The sequence below is a fragment of the Triticum aestivum genome, chromosome 5D (genome assembly GCF_018294505.1).
Source record: "Triticum aestivum cultivar Chinese Spring chromosome 5D, IWGSC CS RefSeq v2.1, whole genome shotgun sequence".
Taxonomy (NCBI): domain Eukaryota; kingdom Viridiplantae; phylum Streptophyta; class Magnoliopsida; order Poales; family Poaceae; genus Triticum; species Triticum aestivum.
This window is the reverse complement of record NC_057808.1, coordinates 548705613-548725858: the sequence shown is the minus strand read 5'-3', so window position 1 is coordinate 548725858 and position 20246 is coordinate 548705613. Positions and strand designations below refer to the sequence as shown.

General features: G+C 44.9%; 1 protein-coding gene across 1 annotated transcript; it reads left to right on the top strand.

The window, feature by feature from the left end:
- The first annotated feature begins 13765 nt into the window (after positions 1 to 13765).
- On the top strand, positions 13766 to 15792 carry LOC123126142 (patatin-like protein 2). Its single transcript, XM_044546534.1, has 6 exons — positions 13766 to 13995; positions 14112 to 14290; positions 14409 to 14598; positions 14685 to 14846; positions 14937 to 15227; positions 15387 to 15792. Exons 1-6 carry the CDS (start codon positions 13864 to 13866, stop codon positions 15627 to 15629), a joined length of 1197 nt encoding a protein of 398 aa, XP_044402469.1. The 5' UTR covers positions 13766 to 13863; the 3' UTR covers positions 15630 to 15792.
- The last annotated feature ends 4454 nt before the right edge of the window (positions 15793 to 20246 follow it).

The following is a 20246-nucleotide window of genomic DNA, read 5'->3' as shown; positions in this document are numbered from 1 at the left end:
AGGGGGAATCAATGGAAAAGTCCCTATAAGTTCCTCCCTGAGAGTCTTTTTTGATAAGTCCCAAATCACCACTTTAAGTCCCTATAAGTCCCTCCTGTTTGGTTTAGATGGGACTTATAGGGACTTTTTTTAAGTCCCTAAACCAATAAGTCCCTGGAAACAAACAGGGTCTAAGCCACGTCCCAAATAACGTGTTTATGCTCGTGGGGGATGAACGTTAAAAGCTATATGAATGGATCGTCATAATAATTTTGCAAGTGGACACTCGAGAAAGAGGTGTTTAATTGATTAATTTTGATCACAAAAACAGCACCTGGAGTTACCAACCCAATTTCTTTTCACCAAGTTATCTTTGGTCAGAATGACTCATTTGTGGACGAGCCACATAAAGATTTTAATTCGAAGCGGAACTTTAATCTTCCATATGTGCAAAGACCTCGGCAATGGCTCGGAATCAATTAAGTCCAAATACATGGATTTCACTGAGAAGATTCCATTTGTGGTTAACTTCCAGCGAATTGTATCAGCATGATCTGATAGTTGAACATCCATCAACCTATGGACCAGGTGCAACCAAGCATTCCAACGTTCCCCTACTAGGGATCTCCTAAATTGGATATTAAGCGGTGCCGAGTTTAATGTTGTGGCGACATAATCCTCCTTACGTTGCACAATATTATATAGGGAAGGGTATTGCAAAGCCAAAGGCATCTTCCCTAGCCATGTATCCTCCTCGAATCTAGTAGTGGTACCATTACCAAGTAGGAACTTCACCCATTGGAAGAAAGTTACCTTTGTCCCATTAACCCCTTCCAAAAGGGTGAGTCCATTGGCCTAGCGGTAACCTGGGCCAAAGTCTTAGAGTGTAGGTACTTATTCTGCAAGATTTGTACCCACATACCCTCGGTCTCAACAGATAGTCTGTATAACCATTTGCTAAGCATACATCTATTCCTTACCTCTAGATTTTTGATCCCTAACCCACCCTAGTCTTTTGGTCTACAAATGATATCCCATCTAACCAATGTGTATTTCTTCTTGGCCTCATCACTTTGCCAAAAGAACCGGGATCTATAGAAGTCTAGTCTTTTCCGTACCCCTACCGGTACTTCAAAGAAAGATAAGGGGAACATCAACAGACTCGTCAAAATCGAATTTATCAAAACCAGCCGACCTCCGTAAGACATTAGCTTGCCCTTCCAGCAGCTTAGTCTTTTTTCAAATCTATCTTCTATACATTTCCTTTTCTTGTTCGTTAAACGTCTATGATGAATTGGGATCCCTAGATAACTAAATGGTAAGGATCCCATTTCACAACCGAACAATTTTCTCTAATCGTCTTGTTCCTCTTTGGCTATCCCAAAGCAGAACAATCCGCTTTTATTGAAATTGATTTTTAGCCCAGACAGTTGCTCAAAAAAGCATAACACAAGCTTCATATTCCTAGCTTTTGCAAGATCGTGTTCCATGAATATAATAGTATCATCTGCGTATTGTAGAACGGAGACACCCCCCTCTACAAGGTGGCGGACGAGTCCTCCTACTTGGACACTCTCTTTGGCCCGACTAATAAGTACGGCAAACGTATCCGCTACAATGTTAAACAACACTGGAGACATGGAGTCCCCCTGTGTAACCCCTTATGTGTCTGGAAATAATGACCTGTGTCATCATTGACTTTATCCCGACACTACCTTTCTGTATGAATGAATCCACCTGAGACCTCCAAGATTCATTGAACCCCTTCATACGTAAGGCTTGCTGGAGAAAGGGTCATTTTACCGTATCATACGCTTTTTCAAAATCCACTTTGAAGATAACACCATCTAGTTTCTTCGTATGGATTTCATGAAGCGTTTCATGTAGGACCACAATCCCTTCTAGGATGTGTCATCCTGGAATGAAGGCAGTTTAAGTTGGTTGCACAACCGAAGGGGCTATCCGTGTCAACCTGTTCATGCCAACCTTTGTAAAAATCTTAAAGCTTACATTGAGAAGACAGATCGGTCTGAACTGCTCAATGCGAATAGCCTCCACCTTCTTTGGCAACAACTCTATTGTTCCAAAATTGTGGTGAAAAAGATTAAAGTGACCATCGAACAAATCATGGAACATAGGCATAAGATCTCGCTTTATGATATGCCAGCATTTCTGATAAAATTCGGCCGGGAAACCATCTGGCCCGGGGGCTTTATTGTGCTTCATTTGCGTTATTGCATCAAACACCTCTTTCTCAGTGAATGGAGCAGACAACACCTCATTCTCTTCTAAGTTAAGTTGAGGTGTGCCCCTGATCGCACTCTCATCTAGAGATACAAAACTTTCTTCGGGTGCTCCGAAAAGTTACTTATAATAATTGGAGATGTGCAATTTTAGGTTCTCATGTCCTACGATTGTACCCTCATCTTGTTCAAGCTGAATTATCTTCTTCTTTCTATGCTTCCCATTAGCCATCACATGGAAGAACTGTGTATTATCATCCCCTTGGACGATCTTAGAAACCTTTGCTCTAAGAGCCCATTTCATCCCCTCCTCTCTCATAAGGGCTTGTAACTTCTTCTTGGCCTCATTCTTAATATCTCGCTCAGACATATTAAGAAGGGTGGATTTCGCTTTAACATCAAGTTCATTACTAATTTGTGTTAGTCTCTCCTTTTCAACTTTATAAATACCACTTCGGTTTTTGGCCCATCCTCTCAAGAACTATCACAAATCTCTAATTCTGTTTTGCCATGTCTCCACATTAGAGGACCCACCAGACTCCCTGGTCCATTCTGTCGCAATGAGATCCATGAAGCCCTCCATCTCGAACCATCCTAATTCGAAAGAGAAAGTATTTATGTTTCCCACATGGGTCGCTGCCCCGGAATCAACCAACAATGGAGTATGGTTAGAAATGAACCGTTACCAGTGGAAATTTCTGTTCCCACTCAACCCTGTCCAATTTCTCGTAAGTAGGGTTTGGCAGGGAATTGGCCCACGTGAATTGCCTACTAGTGAGGTCAATCTCCCTCAAGTCGAGACTTTCAATGATCATATTAAACATGAATGACCATCTTCCATCGAAGTTGTCATTAACTTTTTCGCCTTGTCTTCTAATGATATTTAAATCTCCTCCAATCAGAATGGGCAGCCTTTCATCACCACAAATTCTCACCAAAACTGCGAGGAAGTCGGGCTTAAGCTCTGGCTGCGCCGCACCATATACGGCCACCAAAGCCCATCTGAAGCCATCAATTTTTGATCTTACACAAAAATTGACAGCAAATTCACCGTGAACCACATTTAGCACTTCTAAAGTTTTGCACTTTACCCCCAAGTAATATCCCTCCAGATCGCCCCCTTGGAGGTAGATAGTGCCAATCAAAAATAACCCCCCCCCCCCCCCCGAAATGGTGTTGAGAAATTGCGGAGTGAAATTATCTCTAGCCGTCTATAATAAAGCCATGAAATCCAAATTTTGCTCTATCGATGTATCACAAAGGAATCTCCTTTTAGCCAAGTCCGCTAGACCTATGCTATTCCAGAATATCCCTTTCATATTTCATCATGGAATTTTTTTTCTTTTGTTTTACTCTCGCACTCCTACGCACCGCCGATGTAGGATAAACCTTCCTCTTCCAAGTTCTTTTTGGTTTATCCTTCATCACCTCTGCATTCTGAGGACCGGTGTCAGTAGTAGCAATGACATCTGGTTGCATAGGGGCCATATACCCCTCTGTTAGGCCAATGTTTAGTCACCGGTGACATCAAATCGTAGCGTGACTCGCCATAACGCGAAATAGGCATCGGTTGGATGTGTGGGTGGGTTATACACCTAGATGGGCTCAATTTGCGTCCAATGGTGGTCTCGAGGCTGCTGGGGGTGGACGGAATCGTCGTCGGCAATGCGTTTCACAACGGCCACAACTACGACATTGACGCAATCGTCGATACATAATGAATTCAACATAACTAAAGGGCTAGGTCGCATCTACAGATTGAAACCTGAGCTTGTAACACTTCAAATAGTCTCTCAACGTCCTTACATGATGCTTCTTGACACTTTGTGAATTGCTTATTTTTCTTACCTTGAGGATTGAAAATTTTCTTCACAAATGTTGACCTAGATATATATCACTGGCTTTATAGTAGCCTTGGTAATACTCACGACCATTCACTTTGAAGTTGCATGACGGAGCATCACCACATGCTAGACTAGCAAAAAGATGAGATCTTTGTGAGACATTGATGTCACTGTGAGAGCCAGGCAAGCCAAAGTAGCAATGTCTAATCCTCGGAGTAAATCGCTTCCAAAATAATAGTACAATCATAGCAATGCTAGGTGATGCCATGGCATGCTACAAAGCAATATTTCCACCTCCAATGCAGACAGTCGATGTTCTCAACCATCCCAAGCTAGTCTCTTTTTTCATTAGATGCTAAAATCCTCATCCCGTCCTCCCAAAGTAGTTAAACAATCCTTATCACAACATTGGCAAACACTTACATGAACTTTACAATTGTATCTTCTTTCCATTCAAGGATACTCATCACGAGTGCCGTATCTGATCATCCAAAGTGTCACGGTCACCTTCTATAAATTAGAAAAAGCTAGCAGACCAGTGACATTCCTCCGCTATGTGATGAACGGTTCATTGGCTTTCATGTCCCTCTTCTCATCATCCATTGAGCAACCATCAAGAAAGCCTTCTCCTATTCGTCATCCAACAAATCATTATCGGAGTCATCCGAAGATGATGATAAATCATCAAAAAAAATCCTCTTCCATTGACGGAATCTACATAAATTTGAATTATATGTCATCTAAATGGGTCTATGAGGGGCTAGATCAATAAATATGAACAAATTTGGGGCAAATATACATTGGGGCAAGTCGTCGAACACATTGAAATCTCGCAGGCTAAATATGGCACTACCGGCGCAGGAGATGGAGTTATAGACGGTCTGCACATGATGTCGACCTCCTCAACAAGCCGGGGAAAGGAGAAATGGCGACAGATACATGCCCGCATCCAGCTCCTGTGGTGCAGCCATGGCGGTGGTCGGACGGATGATGGGAAGCAGGTGTGATGCTGCGGCGAGTTGTGGTAGGCCCTAGAACGGTGCATCGGCACCGTGGTGCCAAATGGCAGCTGTTCGGGGACCAAAGGTTATAGCAAATGGCGGCTGTGAGGCTATTTGGGTGGCGGCGGAAGGGTCTGCGTGTCCTGGAAGGCCTCTAACGTCAAAATTTTGGTGGCTGATGGGAGTTATATTTTGCCTCTCCAACCTCCAATATGGAGGCTGTAGGGAGGTTTTTGTAGCGCGCTTAAAAATTTATGGCGATGAAGCGCGGGACAACAAATTTGCTAGACAAAATGTTTTGGCCAAAAATTGTTGGAAATATGAGCAATTTACCGAATGATTTTATTAATAGAAATACTAGATAAAGCACGACTAGTATAGCAGTGATAAAACAAGTCATGCGATTTGACAAAGAGAAGGTAAACAACAACTTCACATATGAACTGTAACTAAACACATCTAGAGTAGATAGTATAGTAAGTTGCATATATGAAGTAGAACCTAACATATGTAGGGCAGAAACAAGAGCAAAGAACTGTGGTAGGACTTCTAATAGAAAGAGCAAAAACACGTACGGGACAGCAGCAGCAGAAGCACTAGACTTGGGGTCGACATCCTCTCCAGCCATGTCGTCGATGAGGTCGTCGACGTCGGGGAAGAAGTTGTCGTCGGGGAAGTAGTCATCGGAGTCCGTGATGAGGAAGTCAGTAGTCGCACAGAGCGCTCCCCAAAAACCTTATCACCCTTCTCCCGTACAGGACTCAAAGAGGTGCGGTTTCGGAGGCCTACTGTCCCGACTCGCGGTGCACACCGCAAGCCGGGATGAGGAAGACAGCAGTAGCTCAGAGATTGGAACCGGTGGCGAGAGGAAGGAGAAGTTCTGGTGCGTCTCTCTGAGAGGAGCGACCTCCCTTTTATAGGCGCAAGAGAAGGAGGCGAGAGGGCAGCGACGGAAGGTGAAACGAAGAGACGAAGATGAAGCGAACAGCCAGCAGCCGAAGGGCTGCACCGTTCGCATTCAAACTCCACTATCATAAAAAAATCTTTTCAGCTTGCGTGTGACCTTTCGTATACCCGTCGTGCGTGGCAAAAATTTAGACATCGGCTCGTTCCCGCAACCCGCAGTGCGTTGTGACGAGGCGTGGCGTGGCGAGGCGGGCGGCGGCGGAGGAGCGCGCGTGGATGTCCCTCTTGGTCTCATGCTCATACATGTGGGGAAAGAACCTCCCTTATAAAGAGGTCCAACTCCCTCTAAACTAGCAATGTGGGACTAAACTTTAGTTCCACCTCTTGCCTTGCACGAATGGGCTGCGTGGGCCTCTAGGATTTATTAGGAATTTCTGAAACTGCTATTGGGCTGGCCCATAATAGAGAAAATTCCAGCAATCCCCCACCAGATCCGAGAGGCACACAAAAATTGCCTTTGATTCCAAAATACTGTTTTATATACCGGTACTACAATGGAGACTGTTAAGTTGAACTTCCACCTGGAACTCTATGCTACACTAGTAAGCAACTTGGACAGTGGACTGGGCCTTGAACTGCAAGTTTTCTGCGAATCTAGCTTCACATAAAGCCTTGACCGATACGTGGCTACCGTGGGTCTTCCCCGCGGGTGGAGCTTATGCGTCATACTCCGAGACCTTTCACGAGTTTACTAGAGAGAACCCTACTCTCATAGATTGCGACGTTTGACAATCAGACTCATATAGGTGTGTTCTTCAAAAGATGTTCTGCAGGATGATATCTCTGCTTCAATGAGCCACTTAGAACACATTAAGATATACATCAACCTGCCATGCAGATTAGGAGAGTATTGCATCTTCATGGAGTGGTATTGTTGATAGTAAGGATACTCTCCTCTCAGTTGACCAACAGCTTGTCTTCCACATCTAATTCACGGGATCTCCGATCACAAAGAATAGGTTACCACTGTGAACAACTCATATTGTGGGTCTCATACCCATCTCCCTCGATGCATTATCTATCACATTACGTGATAGACCCTTAGTAAAAGGATCTGCCAGATTCTTAGACGTTTGGATATAATCCAATGCAATAACTCCGGAGTTTTTCATTTTCCTGACAGACTTTAACCTTCTCTGAACGTGTCTTGATGACTTCATGTTATCTTTTGAGCTTCTCACTTTCGTGATCCCAGTTTGATTGTCACAGTTCATAAGGATACCCGGTACAGGTTTCTCAACAACCGGCAAGTCATTCAAGAGCCGACGAAGCCAATCTGCTTCGACCGTAGCTGTATCTAGTGTTGTGAGTTCTGCTTCGATTGTTGACCTCGTTAAGATGGTCTGCTTGCAAGACTTCCAAGAAACAGCGCCACCTCTATGAGTGAATACATAACCGCTCGTGGCCTTTATCTCATCAGCATCTCAGATCCAGTTTGAGTCACTATACCCTTCAAGCACCTTTGGGTGCCTGGTGTAGTGAATTCCATAATTCGCAGTGCCTTTCAAATAGCGCAAAACTCTCTGTAGAGCTTTCCAATGCACATCTCCTGGTTTTGAGACAAACCGACTCAGCTTGCTAACAGCAAAAGAGATGTCAGGTCTTGTAGCACTGGCTAAGTACATAAGCGAGCCAATAATCTGAGAATATTTCAATTGATATCTAGCAATTCTTCGATTCTTTCGAAGTAACACACTCGCATCATATGGTGTTGGAGAGGGCTTGCAATCACTATAGCCAAAGCGACTCAAGATCTTTTCCACATAGTGAGATTGAAGCAATGTAATCCCACCATCATCGTCTCTCAACAACTTGATGTTCAGAATGACATCAGCCACTCCTAAATCCTTCATCTCAAAACAGCGAGATAGGAAATCCTTGACCTCCTTAATAACATTCAGATTTGTTCTGAAAATCAGTATGTCGTCAACATACAAGCAAAGGATAACTCCCTCACCCCCACCATGGCGATAGTACACACATTTGTCAGCTTCATTTACAACAAAGCCTGCAGCTGTTAAAGTTCTTTCAAACTTCTCATGCCACTGTTTTGGTGCTTGCTTGAGTCCATACAAAGACTTCAGCAACTTGCACACTTTTCTTTCCTGACCATCTAGTACAAACCCATCTGGTTGTTCCATATAAATTTCCTCGTCCAACTCTCCATTTAGGAAAGCAGTCTTAACATCCATTTGATGAACGAGAAGACCATGCGAGGCTAGTGAAAGTAGCACTCGAATAGTGGTCAGTCGAGCCACAGGTGAGTAAGTATCAAAGAAGTCTTCACCTTCCTTTTGGGTATAACCCTTAGCCACGAGCCGGGCCTTGTACTTTTCAATAGTACCATCAGGCCTAAGCTTCTTCTTGAATACCAATTTGCATCCTATAGGTTTGCACCCATAAGGACGATCAGTTATCTCCCAAGTTTCATTCGCCAAGATGGAATCCATCTCACTACGAACCGCTTCCTTCCAGTAGTCAGAATCTTCAGATGCATAGGCCTCTGAAATAGAACTGGGAGTATCATCTATGAGATACACAAGAAAATCATCACCAAAGGACTTTGCAGTCCCCTGTCTCTTGCTCCTAGTAGGAACTTCATTGTTCTCCTCCACAGGACTTTCAAAGTGTTCCATCGAAATGGCAGGTTCGGCAATTGTAACTGGTTCCTGATTCGATGAACTAGGCATCTCCTGATTAGATGAGGTAGCCATATCCTTCATGGGAAAGATATCTTCAAAGAAAGTCACATCATTCGACTCCATGATCGTACCGACATGCATGTCAGGTACCTCAGATTTTACAACCAAGAATCTATAGCCAATGCTATGAAAAGCATATCCCAGGAAAACACAATCCACAGTCTTTGGTCCAAGCTTCCGCTTCTTTGGAATTGGAACATTGACTTTCGCCAAACAACCCCATGTTCGTAGATAAGAGAGTGTTAACCTTTTCTTATCCAATTCCTCGAATGGAGTTATCTCTTTGTTCTTTCTGGGAACTCGGTTTAGGACATGACATGCAGTCAATATCGCCTCCCCCCATCATGCCTTGGAGAGACCCGATGTGCCTAACATGGCGTTAACCAGATCTGTTATAGTACGGTTCTTTCTTTCGGCCACCCCATTTGACTGAGGTGAATAGGAAGGCGTCCTCTCATGGATTATACCATGTTCCGCACAAAAAGCATCAAATTCATTGGAAAAATACTCTCCACCACGGTCGGACCTAAGCCTCTTGATTTTTCGATCAAGTTGGTTTTCCACTTCAGCTCTATAGATCTTGAAAAGTTCAAAGCCTCATCCTTAGATTTCAGAAGATACACACGGCAGTATCTAGTGGAGTCGTCAATTAACGTCATGAAATATTTCTTTCCACCTTTTGTCAAAACACCATTCATTTCACATAGATCTGAATGTATGAGTTCTAGTGGTGCAAGATTTCTCGTTTCCGCAGTCACATGAGACTTACGAGGTTGCTTAGCTTGCACACACACTTGACACTTGGATCCCTTGACAGTGGTGAAACTAGGGATTAAGTTCAACTTCGCTAGTCGCGACTTGCAACCAAAGTTAACATGACAAAGACGTGAATGCCACACATTTGATTCACTGTTGTTGCAAATATGATTAACAACTTTATTGCAAACGTCTGATAAGGATAAAAGAAACAGGCCTCCTGACTCATAGCCTTTACCAACAAAGGTTCCATACTTGGATATTACAAATTTATTCGACTCAATGACAAGCTTGTAGCCATCTCTACACAGAAGAGATCCGCTAACAAGATTTTTATTAACGGAGGGGACATAATGCACGTTCTTCAGCCGCACGATCTTCCCCGAAGTAAACTTCAGATCGACCGTGCCAACACCACGAACAGAAGCACTTGAACCGTTGCCCATCAGCACGGTTGAAGTCCCTGCGGTCTGATAAGACGAAAACATGGAAATATCACCGCATACATGCACATTAGCACCCGTGTCAATCAACCAATCGGGAGAATGACATACTGAAAGAATAGTGGGGAATATACCATACCCAGCATCCTTCATGTCAGTGTCTCCAATGACAACATTAGCGGTCTTGCCGCCTTTCCCAGGGTAACCCTTGTCATAGCGATTAGGGCAACTAGGAGCCCAATGATCAGGATCCCCACACACATGACAAGCACCTTTATTCTTGTCATTCTTCTTCTTGAAGTTCGTGTGTTGCACAGCCTTGTTCTTCCCATCAAACTTTGCTTTACCATCAAACTTGCCCTTGTTCTTGAACTTGTGGGGCTGGAAGTTCTTTTTCTGTACCAGATTGGCACTAGATCCTCCCTCAATACCTCGAGCACGTGTGTCCTTTGCTCTCGCCTTTTCTTCCACATCAAGAGTGCCAATGAGATCAGGGATGGAAAACTCCTGTCTCTTATACTTCAGTAAGGTAGCAAAGTTCCTCCACGAAGGAGGAAGCTTAGTGATGATACCTCCGGCAACAAACTTGTCCGGTAGCATACAACTGAAGTGCTCAAGTTCTCTAGCAAATGACTTTATCTCATGAGCTTGCTCAACCACGGAGCGCTCTTCAGTCATCCTGTAATCATAGAATTGCTCCATGATGTACAACTCAGTGCCAACATCCGAGACCCCAAACTTGGCCTCGAGTGCATCCCACATATTTTTTCCATTATCAATTGATGCATAAGCATCAACTATGTTCTCACCAAGAACACTCAAGAGAGCAGCCTTAAACAGAGTATCCATTTTCTGAAAAGCTTGTGCCTGTTGAGCATCAAGCTCTCCTTCGGGTTTGCCAAGAGTGGCGTCATAGCAACTCTTGGTTTGAAACCATAAGACTGCTCTCACGCGCCACCTCTTATAGTGGATACCCTCAAACATAGGAGGTCTCATGGAAGCAGCAGAACCACTCGGGGTAAATTTCCTATAATAAGGTTTTTGGATTGTTGGAAATATGAGCAATTTACCGAATGATTTTATTAACAGAAATACTAGATAAAGCACGACTAGTATAGCAGTGATAAAAAAAGTCATGCGATTTGACAAAGAAAAGGTAAACAGCAACTTCACATATGAACTGTAACTAAACACATCTAGAGCAGATAGTATAGCAAGTTGCATATATGAAGTAGAACCTAACATATGTAGGGCAGAAACAAGAGCAAAGAACTGTGGCAGGACTTCTAACAGAAAGAGCAAAAACATGTACGGGACAGCAGCAGCAGAAGCACTAGACTTGGGGTCGACATCCTCTCCAGCCATGTCGTCGATGAGGTCGTCGACGTCGGGGAAGAAGTCATCGTCGGGGAAGTAGTCGTCGGAGTCCGTGATGAGGAAGTCAGTAGTCGTGCGGAGCGCTCCCCAAAAACCTTATCACCCTTCTCCCGTACAGGACTCAAAGAGGTGCGGTTTCGGAGGCCTACTGTCCCGACTCGCGGTGCACGCCGCAAGCCGAGATGAGGAAGACAGCAGTAGCTCAGAGATTGGAACTGGTGGCGAGAGGAAGGAGAAGTTCTGGTGCGTCTCTCTGAGAGGAGCGAGCTCCCTTTTATAGGCGCAAGAGAAGGAGGCGAGAGGGCAGCGACGGAAGGTGAAACGAAGAGACGAAGATGAAGCGAACAGCCAGCAGCCAAAGGGCTGCACCGTTCGCATTCAAACTCCACTATTGTAAAAAAAACTTTTCAGCTTCCGTGTGACCTTTCGTGCGTGGCAAAAATTTAGACATCGGCTCATTCCCGCAACCCGCGGCGAGGCGGGCGGCGGAGGAGGAGCACGCGTGGATGTCCCTCTTGTTCTAATGCTCATATATGTGGGGAAAGAACCTCCCTTATAAAGAGGTCCAACTCCCTCTAAACTAGCAATGTGGCACTAAACTTTAGTTCCACCTCTTGCCTTGCACGAATGGGCTGCGTGGGCCTCTAGGATTTATTAGAAATTTCTGAAACTGCTATTGGGCTGGCCCATAATAGACAAAATTCCAGCAAAAATGCCATATGGGGTATTATTATGAAGTTCGGGCTGATATAACACCTCTGGTAGAATTGCTCTTAACTGGTTAGCAACTTTCTTGGCTTAACGACGTAAGACTAAACTTTCCTAAAGCCTTTTTAAATAATTTTAGAATTTCTATCATGCCACATGCATACAAGAGCCATATTATGGTCTTCTATTCCTTTTTAACCTCCAACCATAGAACAATTCTTCTACGGTGTTTTCATTAATTATATAAGACAGTTACAAATATGTACACAGGAAAAAGATTCCAAAAGAACATTGTCCAATTCCTGCTCTTGGGGTCATGATGAAATATGAATTTATGTATCTGATAACAGCATCGATGTGTACGCACCCAATCCTTTAATGTATCCACAAATTTGCTCTTGATCATGTGTTCTAGGAGGGTGAGATCTTGCTTGAGCATGTACTTCCGTGAATTTACACTTTGAGCTTCCCTTCTAAAAATCTTACCATTTCCTTGATTCCAAATGTTCCAGCAGCCCAAGATAATTATGTCCAGGACAATGCTGTTAGCTAGATTTTGGTGACCCAAGGATTGCTTCATCATAGAGGGAAGTGCCTCTTTCTTTGGTAGGAAGAGTGTTAGTCCAAAAAACTTGAGAAAAGGAGTAATCCCAGAAGAGATGCATTGAAGTTTCTTCAGTTCACTCATTAAGGTGCATAGATGTTCTTTTGAAGAGGTTTCTGGTATTGGCTCTATCATGGAGAAGTAGCCAAGAAATATGTTGTGTCCGAGTCTGCAACTGCTTATCCATAACCATTTGAACGTCAAATGAGCATCACCATCGGTTTTTAGGCAATATACATCATGATGGAGGTGTGCCCAATGTTTTTTTTTTCCTTTGTGCATCCATTTGTCCTGCACTTGAGGGTTACTACGCTGCAAAACTAACTCCTGAAGTTCATTGTGGTGTGCAAAGGCTTGAGTTAAAATAGGCCTATGAAAATGTCGAGCCAGATCCTCAGAGTTCACCAATGAGGCAAATGATTGTACACATGGTCTGCACATCCCTCTGATACTGACATATATATATAAACATGTATCCAGGGCTTGACTAGGCCTTGGTTTCTTGTCCAGCTACCAGTAGTTGAAAGGAACCACTTGCCAACTTCCGAAGAAAGACCTTCATTTTTTGAGGCATCTTATCCATCCGAACATGGCCTCTCTCGTGTACTGAATTTGCAAGGGGAGCTTCCACTACGAACTGTGAAGCACCCATGTTTCTTCTCAAAATGACATGCAAATGTAACAAAAATTTATTTTAGCATTTCTCATACAACAGGTTGAAATACTTGTGTATGCATAAAATCCATTGAGCAACCAAATCCTATTCTAAAACGAAACTCATGCACGCACAAGTACCTGTGAAGAAAGGAATTATTATGTGAATCTTGTTTAGGAAAAGGATTGTTTTATTGGCCCTTGGTAATGTATCTACCTAGTTGATACAAAACGCACAACTATAAGAATTGATTAAGTTAAAAAGGATTGGGGGGAGAGAAAGAGAGAGGGGTAGAGGGGATCTGACTTTGTGATATGTTCTTGAGCACAAGGAACCTGTGGGGTCATACTATATATAATATTAGGATTAGTTGTGTTCTGTCCTTTTTTATGTCTGACTTTGCAATTACACCCTGCACTTGAGGGAGCCAGTTAATATTTGTTGCTTCTTAGTGAATTTATGAGTTGTCCCAGACCTGTCTATATAACAAGTTTGTTCTTTCTAGCCAAATCCTTAGTTTGCCACATTCCGTTCTTGAGTTTTCGTAGCTAGCTTGGGTCGTACGTGTTACCAAACTCCAAATCAATGGCAAGTAGTAGTTCTTCTGTAGGAGGTGACACGGTGAATAAGCTGGTGACCATCCTGAGCATCGATGGCGGCGGCGTCAGAGGGATCATCCCGGCCACCGTCCTCGCCTTCCTTGAAAAGGAGCTCCAGGTAAGATACTCCACTTTGATATGTTCATCGATCGATCCTGTCATATATCAAGTATATATATGTGTACATGCTAGCTTCTCATTCATATCACTGCATGTGTAATGTGTTGCGTGTAGAAACTGGACGGGCCGGATGCTCGGATCGCGGATTACTTCGACGTGGTCGCCGGCACCAGCACCGGTGGCCTCTTGACGGTGATGCTCACGGCGCGGGACAAGGATGGACGGCCGCTGTTCGACGCCAAGGATCTGGCAAAGTTCTACATCGACGAGTCGCCCAAAATCTTCCCACAGAAGTACGGATGCAACTAAGTAAACATACATGCATTTATATGTATATATCACTATACGCATAAAAGCACGTGAATAATCATTTCCTTAGCCTCCGACATCGTAACAATTGCCAAGGTGCAGGGACTCCATCTTCTCCAAGATCGGCACAGCTCTGGGGATGGTGACCGGGCCCAAGTACAACGACAAGTACCTTCAGTCGCTCCTCCGTCGCCACCTCGGCCAAACGAAGCTGGACGGAGCTCTCACCAGCGTGGTCATCCCAGCCTTCGATATCGCCCACCTGCAACCAACCATCTTCTCCAGCTTCCAGGTGCCCATGTGATGCATGCATGATATGGTACTACCTACCTAGTAACAAATAATCAACTAATCATATGTACATGCATGATTGATCAGCTGAAGAACCAGCCAGCGAAGAACGCGCTCCTGTCAGACATCGCCATCGGCACCTCCGCCGCACCCACCTTCTTCCCGGCGCATTACTTTGAGACCGTAGACGGCAAGGGCGGCACAAGGGCCTTCAACCTCATTGACGGCGGCGTCGCCGCCAACAACCCTGTAACTACTTAAGTTCACCAGTACACACAACTCAATTGGTCGTCTGGCAGGCCCAACTGACTCGATATCTCACGTGCATGACTACAATAGACACTATGCGCGATGAGTCATGTGGCGGAGGACATCATCGTGGCTGGGAACGGTGACTTGCTCGGGAAGTCATACATGGTCATCTCCATCGGCTGCGGGACGTCTTCGAATCCCAAAGGCAAGTATAGTGCTAAGGACACCGCCAAGTGGGGCATCCTGAACTGGATCCTCAAGGGCGGCACCGTCCCGATCCTCGACATGTTCAACGCGGCTAGCGGCGACATGGTCGACATCCACCTCTCCGTCCTCTCCGCAGCCCTCGGCTCCTCCCATCAATACCTGCGTATCCAGGTACCTACCCACCTACTTATTTATATCCAAAAAAGAAAACATAACAAGTGTCCTATTGTGGTAATTTAAAGAGAGTAGTCCCCGGCTTCTTCATCAATTGATGTACACAACAATTATCTGCTCGGTAATTATGAATGGTTGTTGTACATGCCAATGCAGTATGATCAACTGAGCGGAAGCGCAGGCTCGATCGACGACTGCTCCAAAGCTAACTTGGATAAGTTGGTGGAGATTGGGAATGAGCTTCTCGGGAAGAAGGTATCTCAGGTGGACCTAGAGACAGGCCGGAATGTGGAGGTACCCGACGAGGGCACCAACGCGGATCAACTAGCCAAGTTTGCAAAGCAGCTCTCCCATGAGAGGCGTCGTCGTCACAACGAACTAGCAACTGCAAAGACCTAGTGTGTTCATTTTTTTTGTCCGTCTAATTTGGTGCATGTATATGCATGCATGTTTACCATTATGTTTTATATGTTCATATAGTAAATCCTACTATACGGTGGTGCTATAATATAGTTTTGTGCATATTACAGAAGAATTGATGAAGGTGTTGTTATGTGGTTCATATGAATGCATGGAATTATTATCGCTACTACATTTGCTTTCAATGTCACTTACTAATAATAACTGCGATTTTATATGACAAATCTTTTTTACAAAAGGAGGAAAGACCCCCGGCCTCTGCATCTGGTCGATGCATGCAACCACTTTTTTAATTATTCACAGAAGACCTTACAAAGAAATACAACAGTAAGTCTGAAGCCACCGTCTAGGCAACATCTGTCGCTACTCATATCCAGTTGATGAAGGGATGCTAATAGTCCGGGCCTAATACCACAGACCTCGCAGCCAAGCCTAACATCTAAGACCTGAGGCCCCAACCTAGCCACTTGCCGGGTCTGGGGGACACACCGGTCCGACGCGCTCTCAGAGGCCGCCGCCACCAACTGCTACCGCTCCATTTCGAGAGCTGTACTGACGCATTAACCTTGCTCGGTCTAACTGTCGTCGACGCCACCACGGCGCCCAACGACACCACCTCCCTGCGCGCGAACAGCTGAGCACGTCGCGGCCGCCACCAATACACCTCCGCACCATGCTGCCAAGTACCACCAGCCGACACAGCTTGAAGTCTTTGGAAGATCTGTTGTGCGTAGCACCTGCCGACCAGGCATGACAAAGCGTAGCACCTGTCGGGCAGGCATGACTTGATATCTCCACCGAAACTCCATGCAAGACGAAGCCGCTCCACCTCCTGCCTCTGACTTCCAGCGCTGCTCCACAAACGATGCTCCCAAGAGAGAAATGACACTGCAGTGCCGCCATCGTCCGATCTGGAACACCAGATCCTAGGGTTTCCCCCGGAGCAGCACGAGTGGGTCGACAGTAGTTACACGACGATGCCTTCATCAAGGTAACGGCGTAGAACACCGCCATCGCCTGTCGTCGGCTCTGTTTTCACCGGCAACCATGTCTCCCCAACTCACAGGTCACAGCCGGGACTAGATGATGGATCTTGAGATCCGACCACCCAGCCTCTGGCCGTCCACCTCCGACGAAGAAGAAGATGACCACCACCGCTGGCTACACCGGCTAGAACAGATCTGCCAGAGGTGCCACCGGGCAGTCCACCAGGCCCTCGACGCCGTCGCCGATCTAAAGCCCGATGACGCGCCACCGCCCGATCCAGGCCAGCCACCGCTGGCAGCCGCTCGTGGCCCGAGGCAGGGCCGACCACCGCCGCTGTCGTCGAAGCCATCTCCGCCGCTTCTAGATCGGCCGCATCTCCACGTGTGTTGGCCCCTAAGACGCGGGAGAGAGGAAGGATCCCCGCCACTGTCGTCGGCCTCCGAGCGCAGGCCGGTGGCGTCCTCCGGCGCGGCGGAAGGAAGGGAGGAAGATGATTTAGGCCCCGGCGGCGGCTAGGGTTGGGGTGCCACCCAAGTCGCCCAAGCGGGGGGCAACGCGGGGGCCTGTGCCCAAGCGGCGGCTAGGGTTGTGATCATCTCTTAGCATGCAACCATTTTATATGACAGGTAAATGCAATAAATCAGGTATTAGGTCTACCTATCAAAATTCTCCATGGCTTACTGATGTAGATGTTGATATCTTTCTATAAACTTGGTCAAACATAGAAAGGTTAACTTTTTTTAAAAGAGTAACATTACATTTTGAAACGGGGGGAGGGAGTATAGTCTTGTACAAGGAAGAATTAAGGTGTTGATATGTGTTATATATATATGAGTGCATGGAGCTGGTATATCACTACCAGATTTGTTTTCAAAGTCACTTACTCTAATAGTTGTGATTTGGTATTACATAAACTACACGAGTAATCCGTATTTGAAGCGTTTTTTGAATAAGCAAAGCCTTGATCATCCTGACAAATATCTCATTGCCTTACCTCAAGTTTAATATAGATGGATGTGTGCATCACAATGATGCAGAGGCCGGATGTTCCAACCTCGTTTTTGAAAAAATAAAAAGAAGGAAAATCCTGACAAATGTCTTGCAGAGGCATAGTCGTGCACTTTGCCCACAAAAAAACATGATGGTTCGAGCACAAGGAACTTCTCATTGTCACGTCCTTTGCCCACAAGAAACCACCATGGTTCCACCATCATTTTAAAATAATAAATAAATACACAGAGCAGAGATCAGGTTTGTCCCTTGTATTGGTTTGACTTGCGTGCAGAGCTAGGGGACACCTGCTATCCTAATCCGCATCAGTTTTCATATTCCAGCTGTACATGCCGTGTTTCCATACACATATGATGTCAGTTAGTAGTTGCCTGGCACGTACATTACTCAGTCTATGCACAAAGCGCGTCATGAACTACCAGTAATATGTTTACTATTATCCTTTGGAATCTAATTGTCTTGCTCAAGGTGGCCATAACTAATTAATCACTCTTCCTACTAACCATGATGCGCTCACATCATACTTTGATTCGTTGATGGAATAATGGAAAGCTACTTATGAATTTTATATGGTTTGCTTCGAACTGGTATATACCCGGAGTCAAGATAAGATGACATGGCTCGGAAATTGTGGTAAAGAAGTCATAGATATTCTAAGAAGAGTAAACTGCATACCAATCGAAGAACGTCATTTAATTTGTACACATTGTCACAATTTCTACCCACAGTTATCGGTGATATAAAATGTAGATGCATATTTACCTTGTTGCCGCTGAGCACTTGCTACCTTTACTAGTTAGAATCACCAGGAAGCCACAGTTTGTAGATTTTGTAGACAGAGTTAATTTGATAGTCATCCTTTTGCAAAGAAAAAAAATTGATAGTCATTCACGAGAACATAAAGAAAACACAAGTTATAGCTATCCATGACAGAGAACACAAGTGGAAGCAAACATAAATGTATGCTAAGTCGAATGATATAGTCAATCGCAGTATCAAGTTTCTACATGGTGACATCTTAGGACTTCAACGCCTTCTCTTGGTCCTCCAATGCTGGTTCTGTTGTCGGTGATAGGGGCTGCAGTGTTGGTACTTGGGATTGCTGCTGTAGAAGGACCCGTTACCATCTCGAGAGAAGAGCGAACATCTCTCTGAGTCGGGCATGGTCCTTGATGTAGTCATATATCCCCGTCAACATACCCCAGTGGTTCTTCAAATCTTTCCTGTGCAATGAGCTATAGTGACGGATGATCTCATCTCGTCCATGTGCAACCACACATAGAATGCAGAGGACATGGTCCCTTTTCTGTGCGACATTTGTAGAACCCAATGGCATCCCTCCAGAAGTCAATGTGCACATTGGTTCCGTACGACGCAACAAGGATCTCGCGAAGTTCTACATCGGCGAGTGGCCAAAAATCATCCCATGAAAGCAGGCAACTAACTAACTCAACATGCATGCATGGCTATGGATATGTTGATCATCATTCTGATTTGGAAGCTCGTGCAGGGACTCCATCTTCTCCAAGATCAACTGAGTGGAAGCGCGGCCTCATTTAACGACTGCTCCAAAGCTAACTTGGATAAACTGGTGGAGATCGGGAATGAGCTTCTCGGGACTAAGGTATCCCGGGTGGACCTGGAGACTGGCCGAAATGTGGAGTTTGCTCAGCCGCTGTCCAATGAGCGGCGCCGCCGGAGCAGCAGTGTCAATGTGCGGTACACAAATTAGCAACTACATGTAGTGTGCTTTATTTTTATTTGTTTAATATGGTGCATGCATGTTTTCCAATATGTTTAAGCTATTCATATTGTAAATCCTACGGTGGTGCTCTAATATATTATGGTCTTGTACAAGGAAGAATAAAGGTATTATGTGGTTTACATATGAGTGCATGGAGCTTGAATATCACTACTCACTATATAGATTGGGTCATTGCGCATGGTTGAAAATGTGGCATCGCACATGGCTTTACAAACCGTCACTTATGTTTTTTCGGCCCGTTTACCATAGAACACACATCGACATGATCGGGTCTGAATAATCGTGGCAATGAAACTGCACACAATTCTTCTTACCCAACCATGTATGATGTACCCCCTCGTCCTATACCGTTCCTCTGGATAAAGCGTTTGCATGACACAACACACAATAGCTAGTTTCCAACGGTGTGTGATTCTTTTGACATCGCACATGGTTGAAACAGTTTGTTATTCTAACTGTGTGTGATGTCATCAACACACCAATCCCTCGCGAGCATGTTCGGTGGGCGTGGAAGAGAAGGGAGGGGGCGAGAGGGGGGGGGGTGTAAAATGACTGACGTGTGCTAGTGGGTACATTTGTTTTCAAAGTATTACATAAACCACATAGAGTAATCCTTCGTCAACGCATTGTCTAAATGAGCAAAGCCTCAATCATCCTAACAAATGTGTCATCTTAATGAGAAAAGCGGTGATCATCCTGACGAATGTCTTGCAGAGACATAGTCTTGCGCTTTGCCCACAAGAAACCATGATGACCAAGTTGTTTAACATAGTGGTGCCCTTTGCCCGCAAGAAACCTTCATCATCCTACTCTAAAAAGGAAGAAAACTTGTA